Raw genomic sequence first — 22553 nt, forward strand, 5'->3', positions numbered from 1 at the left:
CTAAGGGTGTGGAGGCCTCCTGCTTCTTGACAGCCATGTTGTTTTCTGGTTATTAAAGTGGAAGTAAAGGCCAAACCCAACTAATGCTAAACCTTCTCTCAGCTACAATCCAAGCCTAATCTATCTAGCCTTGTAAAGAAATAATCGCTATACTTACCTGTTCTGCAGCTGCTCCGGTCCGGTCGCATGTTGAGCTGTCAGTGGTGACTTCAATGTGTGGGAATGTGCAGGAGAGGCAGGTGACAATGGAAGCCCCATAGTAACTCTACAGTATGGGTGACATCACTTCACAGGCTCTTCACAGCCATTGTCGGATGTATCCTGTACACAGAGGGTGTCGCTGGATACTGGACCGGAGAGGCTGCAGAACAGGTAAGTATAGCGATTTTCTCTTTACAAGGCTAGATAGATTAGACTTAGAATGTGGCTGTGAGAAGGTTTAGCATTAGTTGGGTTTGGCCTTTACTTCCATGTTAAGGACGCTGCTTACCGCCGGCATTAATATACAGCTGGCTTTTACTACTAAAATATCACATCACTTCATAACATAGCTCATGGGGGGTTTTAGTAGCACTTCTTAGCAAACTGCAAAAAATGTTTTTAAAAATGCTACAGCCTGGTACACATAGGCCAAATATCAGCCAGTTCAACAAAAACCATCAGACATTCAATGGCTGCCAGCACTGACTGGTGTGTTCTGGCGGTGGGGGGGTCCCCCTGTCAGAGCACAATAGCTCAGAGGGGAGATCGCTGTACTAACATCGCATAGTTAGTACAGAGAGCGCCTCCTGCTGGGCTGAACAAAGTAATCATAATGTGTACCAAAAGAGGTATTTTACTGCAGATCTTAGTAGATACCACTTTGTGAATTGAGCCCGCTGTGACTAGACAGTGAAGGAGAAGCATCACACACATCTCTCTGTCACTCTTCTCTCTCCTCCTATCAGCATACTCCATGCACTGCAGAGCACAAGATTGGTTGCATGTGCTGCTTCTCCATCTCCTAATCTGAGCTCTGCTGTACAGGGGACTCAAAGAGACTGATGCCAAGTTATATTCAGGTGCCTACACTGCTAGCTTTAAAAATAATGACATTCACAATGTATTGATGATTCCAGAACTGCATTAATGTGTGCTTCAGTAACATTGTGCTTACACATGATTGGATGAATAAAGTGAAGACATGATTTACCTGATTCACTAAACTAAATAACATTCATTTGCATTCTCTACTCCTTCAGTGAATGAACCCCAGTGATAGGATCTCATGAGATCACATGTCTTATTAAGACCTAAGATGGTCAATTCCCACCCCTGATGGTGTATACATCTATTGGTTATATCATGTGGATCCAATCAATATGTAGAGTCTTTGTTGTGTAACCAAAAAGTCCATAAGGAAGAATTTGCATCTTCTTGCTTATTTCAGCCAAAATAAGAGAAATTGTGATAAAAGTGATGATTTGTTTTGCTACTTGTCTGACTGAGTTCTTGTATCAGAGATTCCTCACTTGGTGACTTACCTCTCTGTGTGCAGCTGTAGCCGTCAGTATCTGAAGAAAAGGAAAAATGTAGATATGAGATCCCTACAAAAGCATTCTTCTCTACAAAAAGGGGCAACAACTTCAACTGTTCTGTTTGCTTAAATCCAACTAACCCCCTTCCATCATAGAAGTCAACTCCCCCCTTCCTTCATAAAAGTCAACTCCCCCCTTCCATCATAGAAGTCAACTCCCCCCTTAAATCATAAAAAAGTAAACTTCCCCCTCACATCAAACAAAAAGTCAATTCCCCCTTCCATCATAAAAATCAACTCTCCCTCCCATCATAATAAATGCATATATAACAGTATATATATATATATATATATATACAGTTGTGCTCAAAAGTTTAAATCCCCTGGCAGAAATTGTGAATTTTGGCATTGATATTGAAAATATGACTGATCTGCCAAAAAATGCTCTTTTATTGAAGGATGATGATCATATGAAGCCATTTCTTATCAAATAGTTGTTTGACTCCTTTTTAAATCATAATGATAACAGAAATCACCCAAATGGCCCAGATCAGAAGTCTCCGCCCCCTGGATCAGAAGTCTCCGCCCCCTGGATCAGAAGTATCCGCCCCCTGGAATGTTTGGCCTTGGTACAGACACACAAGGTGACACACACGGGGTACAATGGCAATTAGAGGTTAATGTCCCACATCTGTGGCTTTTTAAATTGCAATTAGTGTCAGTGTATAAATAGTCAATGAGTTTGTTAGCTCTTACGTGGAAGCACTGACTAGGCTAGATACTGAGCCATGGGGATCAGAAAAGAACTGTCAAAAGTCTTGCGTATCAAGGTAATGGATCTTTATAAAAATGGAAAAGGACATAAAAAGATGTCCAAAGCCTTGAATATGCCAATCAGTACTGTTCAATCGCCTATTAAGAAGTGGAAAGTTCGGGGATCTCTTGATACCAAGCTAAGGTCAGGTAGACCAAGAAAGATTGCAGCCACAACTACCAGAAGAATTGTCCGGGATTCAAAGAATCCACAGGCAACCTCAAAAGAAATCCAGGCTGCTCTGGAAAAAGATGGTGTGGTTGTTTTTAGGGAGTACAATACGGTGATACTTGAACAAAAATGAGCTGTTTGGTCGAGGTGCCAGAAAGAAGCTTTTACTGCACCAATGCCACCAACAAGCCCGGTTACAATATGCCTGGCAACACCTTGACATGCCTAACCGGGCCTTCTTGTGTCATTGATGCAGTAAAGGCTTCTTTCTGGCACATTGACCATGTTGACCCAGTGTTTGTGGGGGTGTGGTGTGGGGGACTTATCAAAATCTGGAATTTCCTTCAAGATATGGGTGGGGCCCATATATCCAGCCCCCTTTTATAAATACGTACAGGGTATATAGTACCTTTGGTCCTCTATTAAAAAAGGGAAATAAATCCAGCATTGTAAACCCACCCTTATCCATGTCATCCAGTCATGTATCCTTGTCAGTGACAAAGATCTACATCCATAGATCACAAAAAGAAAACATAAAGTGATGAAAATTCATGAATCCCTCTGACTTACATTCCCAACTTCAAGAAATCAGATGTATTCATGCATTGTCATCTCTGGATCCATCATCTATTATATGTTTATGTACAACCTCCGAGGAGGAATGAGATAAACGTGTTGAATATATATATATATTGTGTATGTACAGTGTATGTACTGCATAATAACTTATTTAATTATCCGCTGTGGTGGGAGTTTGTTTTCTTCTTTGGGTGTAGTTATATTTATTGTGTTGGTTTTCCATGTCTGATCACTAATGAGCAAGAGAAAGGGCAGCGACCCCTGAGACATTCATTCTTCCTTCCTGGTGAAATGTACATTTGAATAAAGACAATGCAGGATCTGTGCTCCATCATTTATGAATATACTGTACTGTATATACTGTATATATACTGAAGGCAAAATGGGGTCCAACCTGTTACTAGCAAGGTGTACCTAATAAGGTGGCCGGTGAGCGTATATATATATATATGCCAACACAAAACAAGAAGATCAACAAAAATAAATGTAAATGTAATAAAACTATATATTGATAAATATTTTACTATTTTACATTTTTTAGGGGTGATGCCCGGAGGTTTAACTATACTTTGAAAAAGGAGATGCTTTTGTGACTAATGTATTGTAAACCACAAAGAATCTTTTCAATATATTTAATAATAAATAGTTTTATTTTACTTGATCTTTTTGTATTGTTTTGACAACCTAGACATCAGATATATTGTTTTTGTGGTTAAATCTTTATATAGAGTATATATTGTTTTTGGTCTAAGGTAATCAGGGATGTGGTGCCGTTTGATCGTCCATCAATCCATTGTACAATATTTATTAGATATGAGATATTTGTATACTTAATGCTCACTGATTGATAGAAATATGATTTACTTTTTTGCTGCTCTGTGTTATCATGGATATTGTTTTTATGTCTGTTTAAAGCCCAGGTGAAGGGGGTTTATTAATGTTTGGTTGGTTACATTTGTAGCTGTTAAATATTCTACTTTTGGTTCAGAATCTTTTTGCCCTTCCAGGTTGGAGTGAAACACTCACTTTTGTTGTTTCTTTATTACGTTTTCACTGATTGCATGCTTTCCTACCATTTTATATTGTTTGTAGGGGAGCAGCCTAAACCTTTCACAAGGCAGAGGAATATTTTGGGCTTGAGTGAGTTTTTTTCTATAACTGGATCAGTATGACAGCCAGGCGATTAGCATTCTCTGAAGGTGGCCGACAATGGCAGCCCTGATATTTGTCTCTGTATATTTTGTATTTATTGTATCAAATCCACAGTGATTTTCATTACAAATTCCCCATCCTGATAGTATCCTCAATTCTGTCATAAAAGAGGAAAACTCTGGAAAGAGAATGATAACTTACCAGGAGTCAGAGAGGTGGTGAACTCTGAAACAAGAAAAATCAGAAAAGAGATTATATGGAGAAAAGGAACATTAATAAATCTGATTTGTGTCACTCCATCTGCTGCACCTTTTCTTTCAACAGATGGAGCATTAAACTGACATTTCAGTATTTTTACAAACCCGCAGGGATACATTCCTGATATATTACAATAGACAATATTACAATTGCTGGGGGGTCTATTGTTGCTGGATGTATTTTCTGTTGCTGGGGGGTCTATTGTTGCTGGATGCTAGGAATCTGATTTATTGCTTTTCTTGTTATCATGTCTTAGCATGTCTTATTTGTTTCTGTATTCTCTAAAGGGGGCTATACTAGGAGGTGGGTAGGGGGAGCAACCAATGGATGATGCTCGGAGGTAGGTAGGGGGTGAAGACAAAGTGTGACTCAGAAGGGGGGAGTACTCTGAGAAAAAAACCCTGCCTGGAAGTGTTACAATACTGAGCGTGGAACAACACATCTGATGCTAGACCTGCTTTATAGTTCCTTTCCTGTCATTATTCTTAGTGTATTCATGAGATAGAATATGAATATCATACTGCCACTCAAATGCCACATCCCTATATACCTCCAAAATGTAAAAACATTAATTATGTCAGACTTTGCTGGCATTAAAGGGGCACACATAGTAATTCATTAAAAAAAGGAAACATTTTATTACAAACAAGATGGATACATTAAAATCACATTAAGATCATAATAGGTCAATAAAATCTAATGTGTGTTTGTTGTACAACTTTGACACCAGCTGCTGCTTATTTACCACATATAGGTTTATACCTCCTAGCCATCACCGAAACCTGGGTACAGGCCACCGACTCTACCTCCCCTGCGGCACTCTCTCATGGAGGTCTCATCTGGTCCCATTCACCAAGACTGAGCGGTCACAAAGGTGGTGGTGTCGGCCTGCTCCTATCACCGCTGAGCACCTTCCAGGTCCTCCCTAACCCCCCCTCCCTAACCTTCTCCTCCTTCGAGGCTCACTGCATCCGGCTCTTCTCACCCACCCCCTTAAGGATCGCAGTGATCTACAGGCCCCCCGGATCCATAGCCCGCTTCCTGGATGACTTCGCCGCCTGGCTTCCCTTCTTCCTCTCCTCTGAGCTACCGACCATCATCCTCGGGGACTTCAACATCCCCATCAACGACAACACCCCAGCTACCTCTCGACTCCTCCACTTAACCACCTCCTTCGCGCTCACACAACACACTCAATCCTCCACCCACATCAATGGGAACACCCTGGACCTCGTCTTCTCCCACCTCTGTACCCTTAACCACTTCACTAACACCCCCTTCCCTCTCTCCGACCACCACCTCCTCACGTTCTCCATCTCCCCTTCCCCTAACTCCCCCCCCCCAGTGCGCCAAACCATCACCAGCCGCAACCTCCGCAACCTGCACCCGGCCCCCCTCCACTCGGCTGCCGACCGCTTGCACGACAGCATCCTTCCACTGTCATGTCCTGACCTAGCCACCTCCGCGTACAACGAGTCACTATCAGCCACCCTAGACTCTCTGGCACCCCTAACCACACGCAACATCAAACCCAGACCGCTCCAACCATGGCAGAACGACCACACTAAATGCCTCAAACGTCGCAGTCGTGCGCTGGAGAGACTATGGCGCAAAACCAGGTCCCCTCATGCATTCTCCCTCTACAAATCTGCCTTCCTCACCTACACCTCCTCCCTCCACGCCGCCAAGCAGGCCTACTTCGTTGACCTGATCAACACCCTCTCTAACTGCCCTCGCCGACTCTTCTCCACCTTCAACTCCCTGCTCTCTCCCCCCCCTCCTCCACTCAGTACCTCACTTACCGCCCACGAGATTGCCACTCATCTCCATAGCAAGATTGACGCAATCCGCAAGGACATAGTCAACTTGCAGTCTACCTCCCCATCTAGCCTCTCCCCTTCCATCACCCTCTCATCTCTCCCCTCCTCTGACCTTGCAACGGCACTGCCCCCCACCACACCCAAGGCCCTGCCTACCGTAACCCCCCCATCACTGCACTCCTTCAGCCCTACTACCACTGAGGAAGTCACCAGAGTCTTCTCAGAAGCCCGCCTCACTACCTGCCCCCTGGACCCTATCCCCTCTCAACTCCTCCGGTCACCCCCCTCTTCCCTCATCCGCTCCCTTACCCACATCTTCAATCTCTCCCTCGCTACTGGCGTCTTCCCCTCCCCCCTAAAACATGCGCACATCACCCCCATACTCAAAAAGCCCTCCCTGGACTCCACTGACCTCAACAACCTCAGACCAATTTCCCTACTGCCACTCACGTCCAAGCTCCTTGAGCGCTTGGTCTACGATCGCCTAAGCGCCCACCTAACTGACAACAACCTCCTTGACCCACTACAGTCCGGCTTCCGTCCCCTACACTCCACCGAAACTGCCCTCCTCAAAATCACCAACGATCTACTAACCGCCAAAGCCAAAGGCGACTACTCTGTCCTCCTTCTCCTAGACCTCTCTGCGGCCTTTGACACAGTCGACCACCCCCTCCTCCTTAATAAACTACTCTCCCTTGGCATCAGAGACACCGCTCTCTCCTGGTTCTCCTCCTACCTATCCCAACGCTCCTTCAGCGTTTGCTACAACGGCGCCACCTCCTCTTCCCTCCCCCTCTCTGTTGGGGTCCCCCAGGGCTCTGTCCTTGGACCCCTTCTCTTCTCCATCTACACCTCCTCCCTTGGCAAACTCATACACTCCCACGGCTTCAACTACCACCTCTATGCTGATGATACTCAAATCTACCTATCCACCCCTCACCTCACCCCCACATTCTCCGCCCGCATCACTCACCTCCTAAACGACATCTCTGACTGGATGTCGCTCCATTTCCTCAAACTCAACCTCTCCAAAACCGAGCTTCTCGTCTTTCCCCCTTCCCGTGCCCCCCCCCCCATCCTTTCCATCACTACCAACAACACCACCATCAATCCCGCCCCGCAAGCCAAGGTCCTTGGCGTCATTCTGGACTCAAACCTTTCCTTTCAACCTCATATCAAATCTCTCACAAACTCATGCAGGCTCCACCTCCGGAACATCTCCAAGATACGCTCCTTCCTTACCCCAGACACCACTAAACTACTCGTTCACTCCCTGATTATCTCACGCCTTGACTACTGCAACTCCCTCCTCACCGGCCTACCCCAGTGCAAACTCACCCCGCTTCAGACCATCCTGAACTCAGCTGCCAGACTCATCCACCTCACCACCCGCTCCACCTCTGCCACCCCCCTCTGCCTCTCCCTCCACTGGCTCCCCATTGCCCAACGCATTAAATTCAAACTGCTCACTCTGACCTATAAAGCCATTCACAACACTGCCCCTAACTACCTCACCGACCTGATTCCCAGATACCACCCTACCCGTACCCTTCGCTCTTCACAGGACCTCCTTCTATCTTGCTCCCTGGTCTCCTCCTCCCACGCACGACTGCAAGACTTCTCCAGGTCCTCCCCCATCCTCTGGAACTCACTACCCCAACCCATCAGACTGTCACCTTCCCTCCTCACCTTCAGGCGCTCCCTGAAAACCCACCTCTTCAGGGAAGCCTACCCCACCCTCACCTAACAGCCGCTGCCCTTCCCTCCTCCTTCCACTCCATCCCCCACAGCCATTTCCTCCTGTACCTCTACCCCCTCCCTCCTAGATTGTAAGCTCGAAAGAGTAGGGCCCTCTTACCCCTTGTGTGCTGTTTGATGTTACTGTACTGTTTCATGTATTGTCCCCCCTCTATTGTACAGCGCTGAGCAAACCCTTTGGCGCTATATAAACTCGATAAATAAATAAATAAATAAATAATATATTCAAATAAATGGCCAATTGCCTCCTTCAAGAAATATGTTGTGTGGAAATAAATCGTCATAGGGACTTATTTCTACCAAAAACTCTTTTTTTTTTAAAGTGCTTCTTTATAAATATCTTGAGGATCTTCCTGACAATAGAGGTTAGCTCTGAGGAAGAAGGCTTGACCTTGACACCAACATGTGCTAGATAGCCTCACCTATTTCATTTCATTTTATACACTGGAGAGGTAATCTTCTCATACATTCCGTCTCTGAGGACGTGACAGCACCATATACCTAGGATTTGATGATTTTTTTTCTCTTTTCTGAGTATTTTAATAAAAAAAAGTTGAAAATTTAATGATGTCAGAAGGTTTTGCACTAGACTATTGAGTTCTTTCTTTTTTCTGTTTCTTTAGTATCAAAGATTACCCGGGTCACAAGGAAGCTGCGAGGCCTGGAATAATCTCTGCACACTTTTAGTTCTGAACAGTATTAAAGGAGGAAAACTCTTCAGCCCCGTGTCCTAAATCTGTATCCTTCAACACTGGAGCGCTGATATTGTATGTATATTTAAAGGAACCGGTCTGTAGGTACTTGATAAAGAGTTCAATCCCTTTTTAAATATAGGCACCACACTGGCCTTGCACCAATCCATTGGTACTAAGACAGCTATTAAAAATATTTCAAAATTAATTTAATCAGAGCTCAGCTCTTTAAGGACACATGGGTGTAAGCCATCTGGTCCTGATGTTTGGTTCACTTTTTATTTGTCTGTCTCTGGACCTATCGATTTTGAGCCATTGTAGTTCATTTGAGGCTGTGGTAATAGTATCTTCATTATGGGCCTGAGCTCCTACAATTTCTTTTATACTAAGAGCTAAGGAAAGTATTTTATAGATTTGCTTCCTTTTGGCCCCAGTCACCAACTATGAGCTATCCCGTAAAGGGACCTTCATGCTGAGACAATTTTTTACTAGTAACATGTTTAAATACTTTTTTTGGGGAGGGGTTATTTGTATCTTTCCCAACCAGTTTTTTTTTCCTGGCAGATTTATGAGTTTTCATACACAATGTATTATATACATATTATAGCATTAAATGTTCTGGGACCCTATCAATCTTGATATTTAAGGGGAATATTGATGCACTTTTTGCATATTCTAAGTGAAGGATCTACACCTCCCTTGTTGGGTCTGTAGATGTTTTATTGAGGAATGGATCTAGGTCCTCCATATGTTGTCTGCTCTCCCCCATCAATCACTATGCCATAGACCACCCCTAACCCTCCCACCCAGGTTGAATCACATCAGGTGACTTGAATCTACTCACCAGCCATCCCATGGGGAGCGCACAGCAGGACCAGGAGAAGGAGAAGAGACATTGTCCTTCTCATTGTGGATTCTCCTTTCTGTATCAATCCGTCATCAACACAAACTGCTCTGAGTGTTGGTTTGTTCACAAATACGATATCAGCCTTGCTGCTGTTCTTTTATAACATTTCTTTACAAGTTCCTTGTCCTTTGGCACATTCCACATTATATTTAATATTGACTTCCTTTTACTCTACCATTACTGTCACACCAAAAATGTTACTCCAAATCATTATTAACAAAGCACCTGAACATCCACTGAGACCTCGGGGTAAATCATTTAAATATTTCCAGTAAATGACCTCAATGAGCTATCTAGCTATTATAAGAAAAAAACGCTCTCTGCAGTTAATGAACAGAGATATTTAGTACCCAGAATAAAGAAAAACTTGCAAAACTCTATAAACTACTTAGAAACTGGCTTTTGTTGCATACATTTGTAAATACATGTTGAAGTTACATGGTTGTGCCAAGGCACCTCGGTAGAGTGCGATTCCTTACTCAGAACGGAATCCCCAACAAGTGGAATGTATACAGTCAGGTCCATAAATATTAGAACATCGACACAATTCTAACATTTTTGGCTCTATACACCACCACAATGGATTTGAAATGAAACGAACAAGATGTGCTTTAACTGCAGACTATCAGCTTTAATTTGAGGGTATTTACATCCAAATCAGGTGAACGGTGTGGGAATTACAACAGTTTGCATATGTGCCTCCCACTTGTTAAGGGACCAAAAGTAATGGGACAGAATAATAATCATAAATCAAACTTTCACTTTTTAATACTTGGTTGCAAATCCTTTGCAGTCAATGACAGCCTGAAGTGTGGAACGCATAGACATCCCCAGACGCTGGGTTTCATCCCTGGTGATGCTCTGCCAGGCCTCTACTGCAACTGTCTTCAGTTCCTGCTTGTTCTTGGGGCATTTTCCCTTCAGTTTTGTCTTCAGCAAGTGAAATGCTCAATCGGATTCAGGTCAGGTGATTGACTTGGCCATTGCATAAAATTCCTTCGAAAGAGGGTATACAGTTGAGTTTCCTCTTGTTGTGCCCTGTGGTTCCCTGTAGTTGGATGCTCCATTAGTAGAAGGCCCACGCACCTCTGAACTTTCACAAAGCACCTATAATTTGGGATGTTCTGATCTGGTAGGAGGCTGTGTGTGTCACGTGGTGGCCGGATTCACTGGTGGCCGGATTCCAAACAAGATCTTTTTGGGTGGAACTAAAGGGAATGTTTTATTTATACTTCAACACACGGTGTTAATGGACTATTTCAATTATGTGGTGTTATTGACATTTTATTGGTACATTTATGTATTTGAGATCACTTTCACATTCATGAATATTTAAATGTACAGGATCTGAACCTCCCTTGTTGGGTTCCAATTTTCTTTTTCTAGGCAAGCAATGGAACTAGACCCTTCATACATTTCTAATCCCCACCATGAGCCGCTATGCCATAGACCACCTTAACCCTCCCACCCAGGTTTAATCACATCAGCTGTCATGGGGAGCACACAGCCGGACCCGAAGGAAGAGACATCCAGCTTCTCATTGTAGAATCTCCTTTCTGTATCGATTCTTCATGAACACAAACTTCTCCCAACAATTATTCTTTCACAAGTACAATGTCTGCTTTGTTGCCCCTCAAAAGGGAAAACCACAACAATGCCTCTCGGTGCATTCCTTATCATATTACATGTTGTCTTCCTTATACTTTGCCATGTTTGCTACTCAAAATAATGTTTTTGTTGTCGCCCGAAGCATTATTAACAAAATAACCGAACACTCCTTGACACTTGGAGGTAAATAAGTTAAATATTTTCAGTAAATTACCTTTTCTGTATTGTAAGTGAAGTTTGACCATTATGTCACCTTTTCTTCACAGTTTAGCTCTTTGAATAGATCTTCAATATTTTAATATTTTAGCACCAGATAGGTAATGAAAATAGAAGATGAGCTCCCCGGATATTCACACATAACACAACCCAAGATTTGTTTTTCTCCTGGTGCCTTCCTTTGAGACCTCTTCTTGGGGATATTTTGGGCGCTCATTCAGAAAACTGCATTGGCTAGACTGCCTCAGCTTTGGTTTCTTAGATGTAGTCCAATTTATATATTGTGTTCTGCTGGTGGGGAGCTTTCCCGGCTGGCAGGACACAAGGCTCACTGCTGCTCACCAGAGGCTATAGCCACTGGCCAAAATCGCATGTGCAAAATCCAACAGGCTGGCTGTACTGAAGTCAATCAATGGATCAACTTGGATACAACCAGCCTGCCCATAGATGGGTCAAATCTTGGCCAGTCCAGCTGAGATTCCATCCATGGATGGCTGGCTTTAGTATATTACACTTTTCTTTTAATTTTAATGTGTTTATTTCATGCTGCAAGGAGATTAAATAAAACATCACATTAAAGTGTTACTAAACCCACAACAGTACAATCAGTCTGTAGATGCAGTAAAGCATGCTTGTTATACTCACTGCGGAACCTAAGGGGTTAATCCTCTGCATTGTGTAAAAAAGCTGTTTGATCCTGTCTTCTCTTCTTCTTATACTGTCCCCAATCCATCTGCTGATAGTACAAAGCTCCAGGAATCACTCAGTTTGGTGTGTATGGCTAGAGAGTTTTTTTTTTTCTTTAGGAGGATGCATGTGATCAGCACAAGGCCAATCAGCACTGTCCAGACAGAGGGTCAGGGGTCCTGCAGTATCATAGGACAGTTAGAGGGGAATGAAAACTCCTACAAGCATTAACCAGTGCTCTGCTGGACACTGATATAAGTCACAAGACTGCTATATACTGCTAGTGAGAAAAGGTATTTAGCAGTTTATATTTAATAAAATAATTACATTTCCATATTCTGTGTACTGTGGGAGACCAGATATAGTGAATGCAGGGTCCGGGGAGAAGGGATATAATGAATGCAGGGTCCTGGGAGAGCAGATATAGTGAATGCAGGGTCCGGGGAGACCAGATATAGTGAATGCGGGGTCCGGGGACAGCGGATATAGTGAATACAGGGTCCTGGGAGAGCAGATATAGTGAATGCGGGGTCCTGGGAGAGCAGATATAGTGAATGCAGTGTCCGGGGAGAGCGGATATAGTGAATGCAGGGTCCTGGGAGAGCAGATATAGTGAATGCAGTGTCCGGGGAGAGCGGATATAGTGAATGCAGGGTCCGGGGAGAGCGGATATAGTGAATGCGGGGTCCGGGGAGAGCGGATATAATGAATGCGGGGTCCGGGGAGAGCGGATATAGTGAATGCGGGGTCCTGGAAGAGCAGATATAGTGAATGCGGGGTCCTGGAAGAGCAGATATAGTGAATGCGGGGTCCGGGGAGAGCAGATATAGTGAATGCGGGGTCCGGGGAGAGCGGATATAGTGAATGCAGGGTCCTGGAAGAGCAGATATAGTGAATGCGGGGTCAGGGGAGAGCAGATATAGTGAATGCGGGGTCCGGGGAGAGCGGATATAGTGAATGCAGGGTCCTGGAAGAGCAGATATAGTGAATGCGGGGTCCGGGGAGAGCGGATATAGTGAATGCGGGGTCCGGGGAGAGCGGATATAGTGAATGCAGGGTCCTGGAAGAGCAGATATAGTGAATGCGGGGTCCGGGGAGAGCGGATATAGTGAATGCGGGGTCCGGGGAGAGCGGATATAGTGAATGCGGGGTCCGGGGAGAGCGGATATAGTGAATGCGGGGTCCGGGGAGAGCGGATATAGTGAATGCGGGGTCCGGGGAGAGTGGATATAGTGAATGCGGGGTCCGGGGAGAGCGTATATAGTGAATGCGGGTTCCGGGGAGAGTGGATATAGTGAATGCGGGGTCCGGGGAGAGCGGATATAGTGAATGCGGGGTCCGGGGAGAGTGGATATAGTGAATGCGGGGTCTGGGAAGAGTGGATATAGTGAATGTGGGGTCTGGGGAGAGCGGATATAGTGAATACGGGGTCCGGGGAGAGTGGATATAGGGAATGCAGGGTCCGGGGAGAGTGGATATAGTGAATGCGGGGTCCGGGGAGAGTGGATATAGGGAATGCGGGGTCCGGGGAGAGTGGATATAGTGAATGCGGGGTCCGGGGAGAGCGGATATAGTATATTTCAGTTTTCAGGCCTTTAGTGACAATATTTCAACTCTGAGATGTCATTTCTTTTTCTGATTTGTAAATTTCCAACCTTAACAATAATAATAAAAATTCAAAGAAAGATAATGAAGAGAATTTTAATATCAATTTACAATTTTACAATATTTTAGTTTATAGACTTTTAGTGACAATGTTAAGTGATGTTATTTCTTTATATGATTTTCAATTAGTAGCCTTAATATGATGAAAAAAATTTAAAGAAATATAGAGATGAAAATTTTAAGAGCAAATCACATTTTAAATATTTTGGTTTCCAGGTCTTTAGTGGCAATATTTCAGCTCTTTGACTTAAAATTTTATGTATGGTCAATTATTATCCATATTAAGATAATAAACATTGAAAGAATGAAAAAAAGAATTTAAAGAAAAAATCAGTATCTTCCATCTTGCTTGATGTCAGTCTTTGCTTTTACTGTCTTATCTCTAGTCTAATCCTAGTTTTATAACCATTGCTGTGTAAATTTTTTTGTTTATTTTTGTTTATTTTTTATTTATTTTTTTCTCTCAGAGATTGTTTCTTTTAACATTCTGCTAAAACTTTGAGACGTACTACTGCTTGGACCTTGAAGGGGACAGCTTGTTCTGAAAATTGTATGGTAGTGCAAATAAAAGAAGTATCACGGACAGTACTCAATAGTTTCTAAAAAAAGAACACAATTGGAAATATTTAGTTTTCAGGACTTTAGTGGCAATATTTCAACTCTGAGATGCTATTTATTTTTCTGATCTGTCATTTACCATTCTTATCAATAATAATAAAAATCAAAGAAAGATTAAGTGAATTTTAGAAACAATTTACATTTTTAAAATATTTTAATTTTTAGAGACTTTGTGACAATATTTCAACTTCATGATGCGATTTCTTTTTCTGATTTGGCAATTGAAATCCTTATTAAGATAAAGATAATTTCAAGAAATATAGAGGAGATCATTTTAAGAACAAATCACAATTTTAAATAATTTAGTTTTCAGGAAATATTTATACTCTGAAATGTTAATTCTTTTTCTGATTTGTCAAGTACCATCCTTATCAATAATAAAAAAATTAAAGAAAGATAAAGAGAATTTCACAAACAATTTACATTTTTTTAAATATTTTGTTTTTAGACCTTTAGTGACAATATTTCAACTCCATGATGTTATTTCTTTTTCTGATTTGGCAATTGAAATGCTTATTAAGATAAAAAATTATTTAAAGGAATATAGAGAAGAAAATTTTAAAAACAAATCACAATTTAAAATAGGCCTTTATTGGCAATATTTCAACTCTGAGATGTTATTTATTTTCTAATTTGGCAATCAACATCCTTATCAATAAGAAATATAAAGAAGATAATTTAAAAAACAATTTACATTTTAAATATTTTCGTTTTTGGGCCTTTAGTGACAATATTTCAACTCCTTGATGTTATTTCTTTTTCTGATTTAGCAATTCAAATCCTTATTAAGATAAAAAAAAATAAAACAAACATAGAAAAGAGAATTTTGAAAACAAAGCACAATTTTAATATTTTAGTTTTCAGGTCTCTTTAGTAGCATTAGTCCAACTCTGAGATTTTGTTTTATAATTTTTTGAATAATATCCATATTAAAATAATAAGATTCAAAGAAAGAAAAAGAAGAGTATTTTAAGATCAAACCACAATTGGAAACATTTTAATTTTCAGGCCTTTATTGGCAATATTTCAACTCTGAAATGTTATTTATTTTTCTGATTTTCAATTAACACTCTTATTAAAATAAAAAAATTAAATAAATATAAAAATGAAGATTTTAAGAGCAAATCACAACTTAAAATATTTAAGTTTTCAGGTCTTCAGTAACAATGTTTTCACTTTGAGATGTTTTTTTGTTCCTGATTTGTCATTTAGAATTCTTACTAAGAATGCAATAATTTAAAGAAATATCAAGAAGAGCATTTTAAGAACAAATCACAATCTGAAATATTTTAGTTCTCAGGTATTTAGTGGAAATACAGTATTTCAGCGCTGAAATGTTATTTCTTTTTCTGATTTTTCAATTAACACTCTCATTAAAATAAAACAATTTAAATAAATATAAAGAATAGGATTTTAAGAGCAAATCACAATTTAAAATATTTAAGTTTTCAGGTCTTCAGTAACAATGTTTTAACTTTGAGATGTTAGTTCTCAGGTCTTTAGTGTAAATACAGTATTACAACTCTGAGATGTTATTTATTTTTCTGATTTGTCAATTTCTGTAATATTCTTATTACAATTTCAGAAAAGATGAAAAAACAACTTGTAATAACAATTTACATTTTAAATTATTTTAGTTTTCAAGCCTTTAATAGCAAAATTTCACCTCGTGTAGAGTGTGGAATTCAGAAAGTCTAATTTAGAAGTAACAGACCCAAATCTTTTTTCATAGTACCACAGTTTAAATGCCACATCACCGATAATTATTTTTGATTGAGTAAGCTTAGAAAAAACACGATACTAAAATATAAAATCTAAAGCGCTAGGTGTCAGGTTTATTTTCAATTCTAGCTCAGAAGCGCGCCTTTCCCAAATTAGCTGATGGGAGGGTGTTACATTTTGTAAGCTATTTCTCCTTATTATTTTGCAACTTTGACCTGTGTTAGTAAATCCGTACATATCATCACAACTACATAATGTATCCAGGTGGATTATATCGCGCTTTTTTTCAAGACAAATTGGGCTTTCATTTGGTGGTAAATGGTAATGATATCTCCTGATGGTTTTTTTTATTACAAAAGTAAAACTGGCCAAAAACATTTATTTTAAATGTAGCTGTATATTTCTTGCTACTGCCATAACTTACCAAAGAACAACCCAAAATAATTTCTCCTGCTCCTGTCAATCGCAGAGATATCACATTTGTGTATGTGTCACTGATACTAATTAAAAAAAAACCCTGACTCTGATCTTTTAACCTGACCTTTTATCCTGACATTGACCTTTGACCCTGACCTTGATCCGAACACTAACCCTGGCACAGACTTAGATCAAACCTTGACCTAGATATTTTTGTTTTGTTTTTTTATTATTATTATTTTTATTTATTTTTTACACACACTTGTGTTCTTTTTTTCTCTCTGAAAGGACAGAGACAGATACAATGTATAATTTGATGTGTATTATGATGCAATGTATAATTTGATTTATATAATGATACAATTTATAATATGATGTATATAATGATATAATGTATATACAATGTATCTCTCTCCTCCATTCATAGTGAGAAAACAAAGGGGGCGGGCTTCACACTAACTGGTCGCTGTGCTAGTCAATCAGAGGCTATCATAGTGATCAGGTGACCATGGATTGGGTGTTCCAGGTCCCAATCGTTAAAACGGGACACGGGGCTCTCAGTGACACCTCAGTCTCTGTGCTGGGAATGCTCTGTGCAGTGCACTCCTAGTAGAAGGACGGATACACAAATTAGCGGCCCAACGGAAAAAAGCCCAGCTCTGTGAGGCCACTAATTTGAGGTTGGTCGGCATCAAGGGGTTAATCATGGAACATCGATTCTCTATATGATGTTATGTCCTCTACTCTTTCAGAAAGGTTTCAATTCAGTCAATGTAGCCTTGCAATAATTTTCAGGAAACCCCTGCTATGATTAGTTCCTCGGTGGTCATTGGAAAATAAAATCCTGTTACATTGATGGTGGTCAGTGGCAAGAATGCTCCCCTTACAGTGGTGGTCAGAATATCACCCTTACAGGTGGCTCTGCCAACTGGTGTTGGACCCGGAACTATGCAGGAACCATGACATGGGAGTTCAGTTGGCCAGAGTTCCAGGAAACCCCAGCCATCTCTAGAGGGACCCTGGTTAAGGATGGCTCTGCTAGTTGTTTCAACATTGCTTGAGGTACCTCTATGACTAAGTCCTGTGGGTGGGGCAAAATGTGTCAGGGGGCGTGATTATTAGAGGGGTCATGGCTGAGGCTGGTTTTTACTTCCTCTGCACTTTAAGCCATTTGGTGTGTGACATTCACCTACCTTGTATTACTTCTTACTGGATTAGCACAAACGCCAGCACCCTTCTTGAGTGGGGTACCCGAGGCATAGCATTGGCACTTGGAGTGGTCCTTTGTTACATACCTACAAGGTCACATTGCATGGGGGACGCCACACATTGAGCCATTGATGGTTTAATTCCATGCTGGCCTCTGCATCACTTATCGCTTTGCACTTTGTAGGCAATCATTCTCTACAGAACACCATTTCTACTAGTAGATGAGGGGCGTTCAAGTCAAACTGGGACTTTTGAGTTTATATACAGTAATAAAAGAACAAATTTCAAGGAGTGGAAACTACATTTATTTTTCAACATCCTCCCCTGCTACATATATACGCTTATCCAATCATTTAACTAATGCCTGGAAAGCTTCGGCATAGAAAGATGTGTCAGGAAGCCTGAACCATCCTAAGACAGCCGGCTTCACTTCCTCATCATTGTGTTCACTGATCCCATCGCTGGAGATAAAGTGTATGGCCTCGTAGGCGAGTCAGAACAATAGGATTCATTTGTATGGTCAGATCTCCAAGCATGTCCCCTCAGTGCCACCTTAGCAGATCAAGGACTTATATACATAGATGTACTGTATGCAGCTTCTGGTCAAAGAATGTAAATTCCATCCCCCCCCTATTATTGCAGATCTCCACACCTGGAACGCAACATTCTAAGCTCCCAGCCCCAAAATGATTGAAGTGTAATATGTTGAGTGAGGGACTTGCCCAGCACAGTTTTACATATTGGCACACCCTCCAGAAAACAATGATAATGCACTTTATAAACAATGAATAATCTCTTTATTTCTAGACTTGTGCGGATTGCTTCATTCTGAATAGGAGCAATTCAGTACTGTCCGTTTTTTTATTTGCACTAACATACAATTTTGAAGACAAGCTTTCGGGGAATGTCCCCTTCTTCAGGTCTAAGCAGTACTAAAACAAAGATTTAGCAGAATGTTGGAAGAGATGTAGGGGATGGGAAAAAAAACAGAGATAAGACACAGCAAAAGCAAAGTATGGGGGGGGGAGGGGAACAACAGTAGCAGAGGCAGTCATGCTTGAGCTGATAGTCAACTGTTGGATAATGATTGAGGGATCCCATGTCCAAATTCAGGCCGTTATCTCTTGTGTCAGATAGAATTATCATTCTTAGTTCAAAAGTTGTTCTTTCTTGAATGGATTCGAAATTTCCTTTAACCTCCTTAGCGGTATTCCCGAGTGTAGCTCGGGGTAAAATTTCTATACCAAGAGCGGTAACCCCCCCGAGCTACACTGGGGCTTACCATGCGGCGTTGCTCAGGGGGTCCCTGCAGCACTTACCTTGTCCTTCGCGCCCGCGATGTGTCCCCTGCAGCGTCCCCAGCCATCTCCTCCGGCCGATGCCGGCATCCGGCTTCCATGTTCCGGTCCCTGTGACGTCGGGACGTATGGGCGCCGGAACCGGCAGCAAATTTGAAATTTTTAAAAAATGTCATTTTTGCTGTCATTGCTGTTTCAATGCATTTCACATATATTTTGTCCCGAGTGATTTGTCCGGCGCCCTGCCTGCATTGTTACTGTTCTTTCTGCCTGGAAACTGAGAAAAGTCCATGGCGTCCAAAAAGCGTCCCTTTAGGTCAAAAGCGGTTTTAGACCGGCTAGAGAACAGCGATAGTAAATCAGAACCACTTGCAGAATTGAGTGACAATGATTCGTGGGGGAAATTCGTCCTCAGACACTGAAAATGATTTTGCGACTTTGCTCAGAGATGTGCGAATTTGCCTCTGTATTTCAAATTTCAGTGTTTTTGGTTTGATTATTGAATTACATTTATTATTATTATATTATTATTATTTTTTATGATTATTTATTAAATTATAATTTATGATTTCGTGTTTCAAGTTTTATCATCCCCGGGATGTTTACTAGACTCTTGTTCGGACAGATTTCAGTGAGTTATTCCTAACAATTACAGCCTACAATAAAAAACTACATATTTTCATGCAAAAAAATGTACCTTTCAGCACAAAAAATCAGAAAGAATCATACCGCCGAGGAGGTTAAGAACTAAAACATTGAGGTCTCCCATTGTGTGGTCTGGTTGTGTGAAATGGTGTCCCAAAGGTGTGCAGAGGTCATCTTCTTTATGTTCCTTGATGGTATGTCTGTGCAGATTCATCCTTGTTTGCACCTTCTGTCCTGTTTCACCAACATAAGATCCTTTGCTGCATTTTCTGCACTGGATGAGGTACACAACATTACTGGAGGTGCAGCTGTATGATCCGGAGATATTGAAGATCCTTTTGAGTGTCGGACACTTTTCGATGGATTGATTTGGTTGCACAGCTTGCAGCGTTTCTTATTGCAGGGTTCGCTTCCATTATTTGTGACATCATATTCAGAAGGAAGTTTCTTACTGATTAGATTATTTCTGAGGTTGGGGGGTTGTCTGAAGGCCAGTATTGGGGGATTGTCTGAAGGCCAGTATTGGGGGTTGTCTGAAGGCCAGTATTGGGGGTTGCTGGAATATTTCTTTCAGAGTTACATCCTCTGTTATTCTGAATAGAAATTCGGACGGATTTTCCTTTATTCAGAGATTTGGATGTATCCAAATTACAACAGTAATGAATCCGAAATAATGAAATAAAATGTTGTCCAAAATTCAAAACGAATTTGAAAATTGAATTTGAGAACAAATTTTAAGTATAAACATATTGCTGATTATTGCTGATTTCCTTCAAAGACTATGGGGTTTATTTACTAAAGATAGTTCACTCAGGATCTCGTGCAGTTCTGCATGGAAACCAATCAGCTTCCAGGTTTTATTGCTGAAGCTTAATTGAACCAACTGAGGTTAGAAGCTGATTGGCTGCCATGCACGGCTGCACCAGATTCTGAGGGAACCAGCTTTAGTAAATAAACCCCTATGTGTATTAGCATTAGAATATAGCGGTCTTTCGAATGGAATATAAAATAATAGAACAGAAAATAAAATAATGGACTAGAATAGAAAGTATATGCATAGAATAGAATAGAATAGAATGATAGCTAAATAAAATGATAACTGAACCCACTTTTATATATTTTTTTTTAATTTATTATCCTGCATTTGGATTCATTGTGTACACAACTGGTGTATGGTATTGATCCCTTGTTAGGGAGTGGGTTCAGTATATGGGTTCATGCACTATTTATTTTATTAGTTCACTTACTGGGTCCAAGTTTAGGACCTTGTGTGTTTATGCAATATTGTTCACTGTTTTGCACATTTTATGTAGGTCCTATGAGTATCATTTCACTTATGTGGTTTAATTTATTTATGCATATATAGTATATTCTATTCTATTATTTTATTTTCTATGCTTTTCTTTTGTATTCTATTTTTTTATTGTCTATTCTGTTCTGTTTTATTCTATTATTTTACAAAATTGAATTTCAGAAGGCAGCTATCATTTTATTAAACAGAGTAGTGTTCCCCCTGCGCTTAATAGGAATAAATCTATACTAAGCAGCTAGAACCTCAAACCTTTTACCTAGAGGTGAATAAACAAACTAAACAATAATATGCTGTTTAGTTTGTTTATTCACCTCTAGGTAAAAGGTTTGAGGTTCTAGCTGCTTAGTATAGATTTATTCATATTAAGCGCAGGGGGAACACTACTCTGTTTAATAAAATGATAGCTGCCTTCTGAAATTCAATTTTTTAAATGAATAGAATAAAACAAACTGAATAGAAAATAAAAATATAGAATACAAAAGAAAAGAATAGAAAATAAAGGAATAGAATAGAATAAATATAGCCGTCATTCAAATTCACATTTTGAAAAGAATAGAATTGAATAAAACAGAATTACTTGATTACCAGTCCCCAAGTGTACTTTGAAACACCACCTTTTGTTTCATTCCTCAAAGAAATGAACATGTCCTTTGGATCTGTAACAGTAGCAGTTTGTGAAGATGCAGGGATATCCTCCAATAAAGGAAGCAGCAGCATTGGAAGGGACAAGCTATGTGAAGAAAGAGGCTCATTTCCCTGTTTGGGTTTCTTTGTTTTAGCAGGACTTCTAGTAGAAGGGCTGTCAGGTGGGCTGCCCAAAGTCAGCTGTGGGTTGCAGAAGAAGACTGAGCTGGTGTCCTCAGCCAATGAGTATGAGTGCTGTGTGTCTCTGAAAGCAGCTTCCCCACCATCAAGCTGAACTCTGCAATTGGGGGATAGAGAGCAGTCAGCTTTGGTAGAGCTGATCGGGTATTTTGCCTTTTGGGCATGGCTGGAAGGGTCCCAGATACTCAACATTGAAGACAATGCTCCTTGAGCAGCTGTGGAGCTTCAGAGTGTGAGAAGGAGAGTGGAGCTCTTTCAGCAAGCAGCCATTATGCTCTAAGCCGTACCCCCCCCCCCCCCGGTATTGGTATTAGAATTCTTCAGATTTATTTGTATATGACAATTAATTTTTCATAAGGGTCTGATTGCTGGTATTCCAGTTTGGAATATTAAAATGATGATAATAGTGTATATGCCGCATTTTCCTATATAATTATAGGTTAGTATGGTTTACTCCTTTTAATAATGCATTTTTTGTGAAATAAAAACATTGTTTTAATTATACCTTCTCAGCTTTCTTTTAATTACTTTGGCCCCTTAAAAGTCCCATATGGTTTTAATTTTTGATTTTGTATATATTATACTTGCAGACAGTATACATCAGTTATCTGGGAGGATCCAATGGTATTCCTTTGTAAAAAAAAAAGACAATCCATCACAAAAC

The 22553-nt window shown here is 40.8% G+C and overlaps 1 protein-coding gene across 2 annotated transcripts in view; it reads right to left on the bottom strand.

The window, feature by feature from the left end:
- Positions 1-9723, bottom strand: part of LOC149470714 (uromodulin-like) — a 72830-nt gene extending 63107 nt beyond the window's left edge. The window contains exons 1-3 of one of the 2 annotated variants that reach the window (XM_089661683.1): positions 9605-9719; positions 4434-4457; positions 1524-1553 (exon numbers count right to left, since the gene is read on the bottom strand). In XM_089661683.1, the coding sequence (XP_089517809.1) occupies positions 1524-1553; positions 4434-4457; positions 9605-9668 (118 nt within the window). In that variant the 5' untranslated portion in view covers positions 9669-9719. Of the gene's footprint in view, positions 1-1523; positions 1554-4433; positions 4458-9604 lie in introns of both variants that reach the window. The other variant, XM_089661690.1, reaches the window with a different exon arrangement.
- Positions 9724-22553: the final 12830 nt, after the last annotated feature.

The sequence above is a fragment of the Staurois parvus genome, unplaced genomic scaffold (assembly GCF_062004578.1).
Source record: "Staurois parvus isolate SC_StPar_1 unplaced genomic scaffold, SC_StPar_1.0 ptg000034l, whole genome shotgun sequence".
NCBI lineage: Eukaryota > Metazoa > Chordata > Amphibia > Anura > Ranidae > Staurois > Staurois parvus.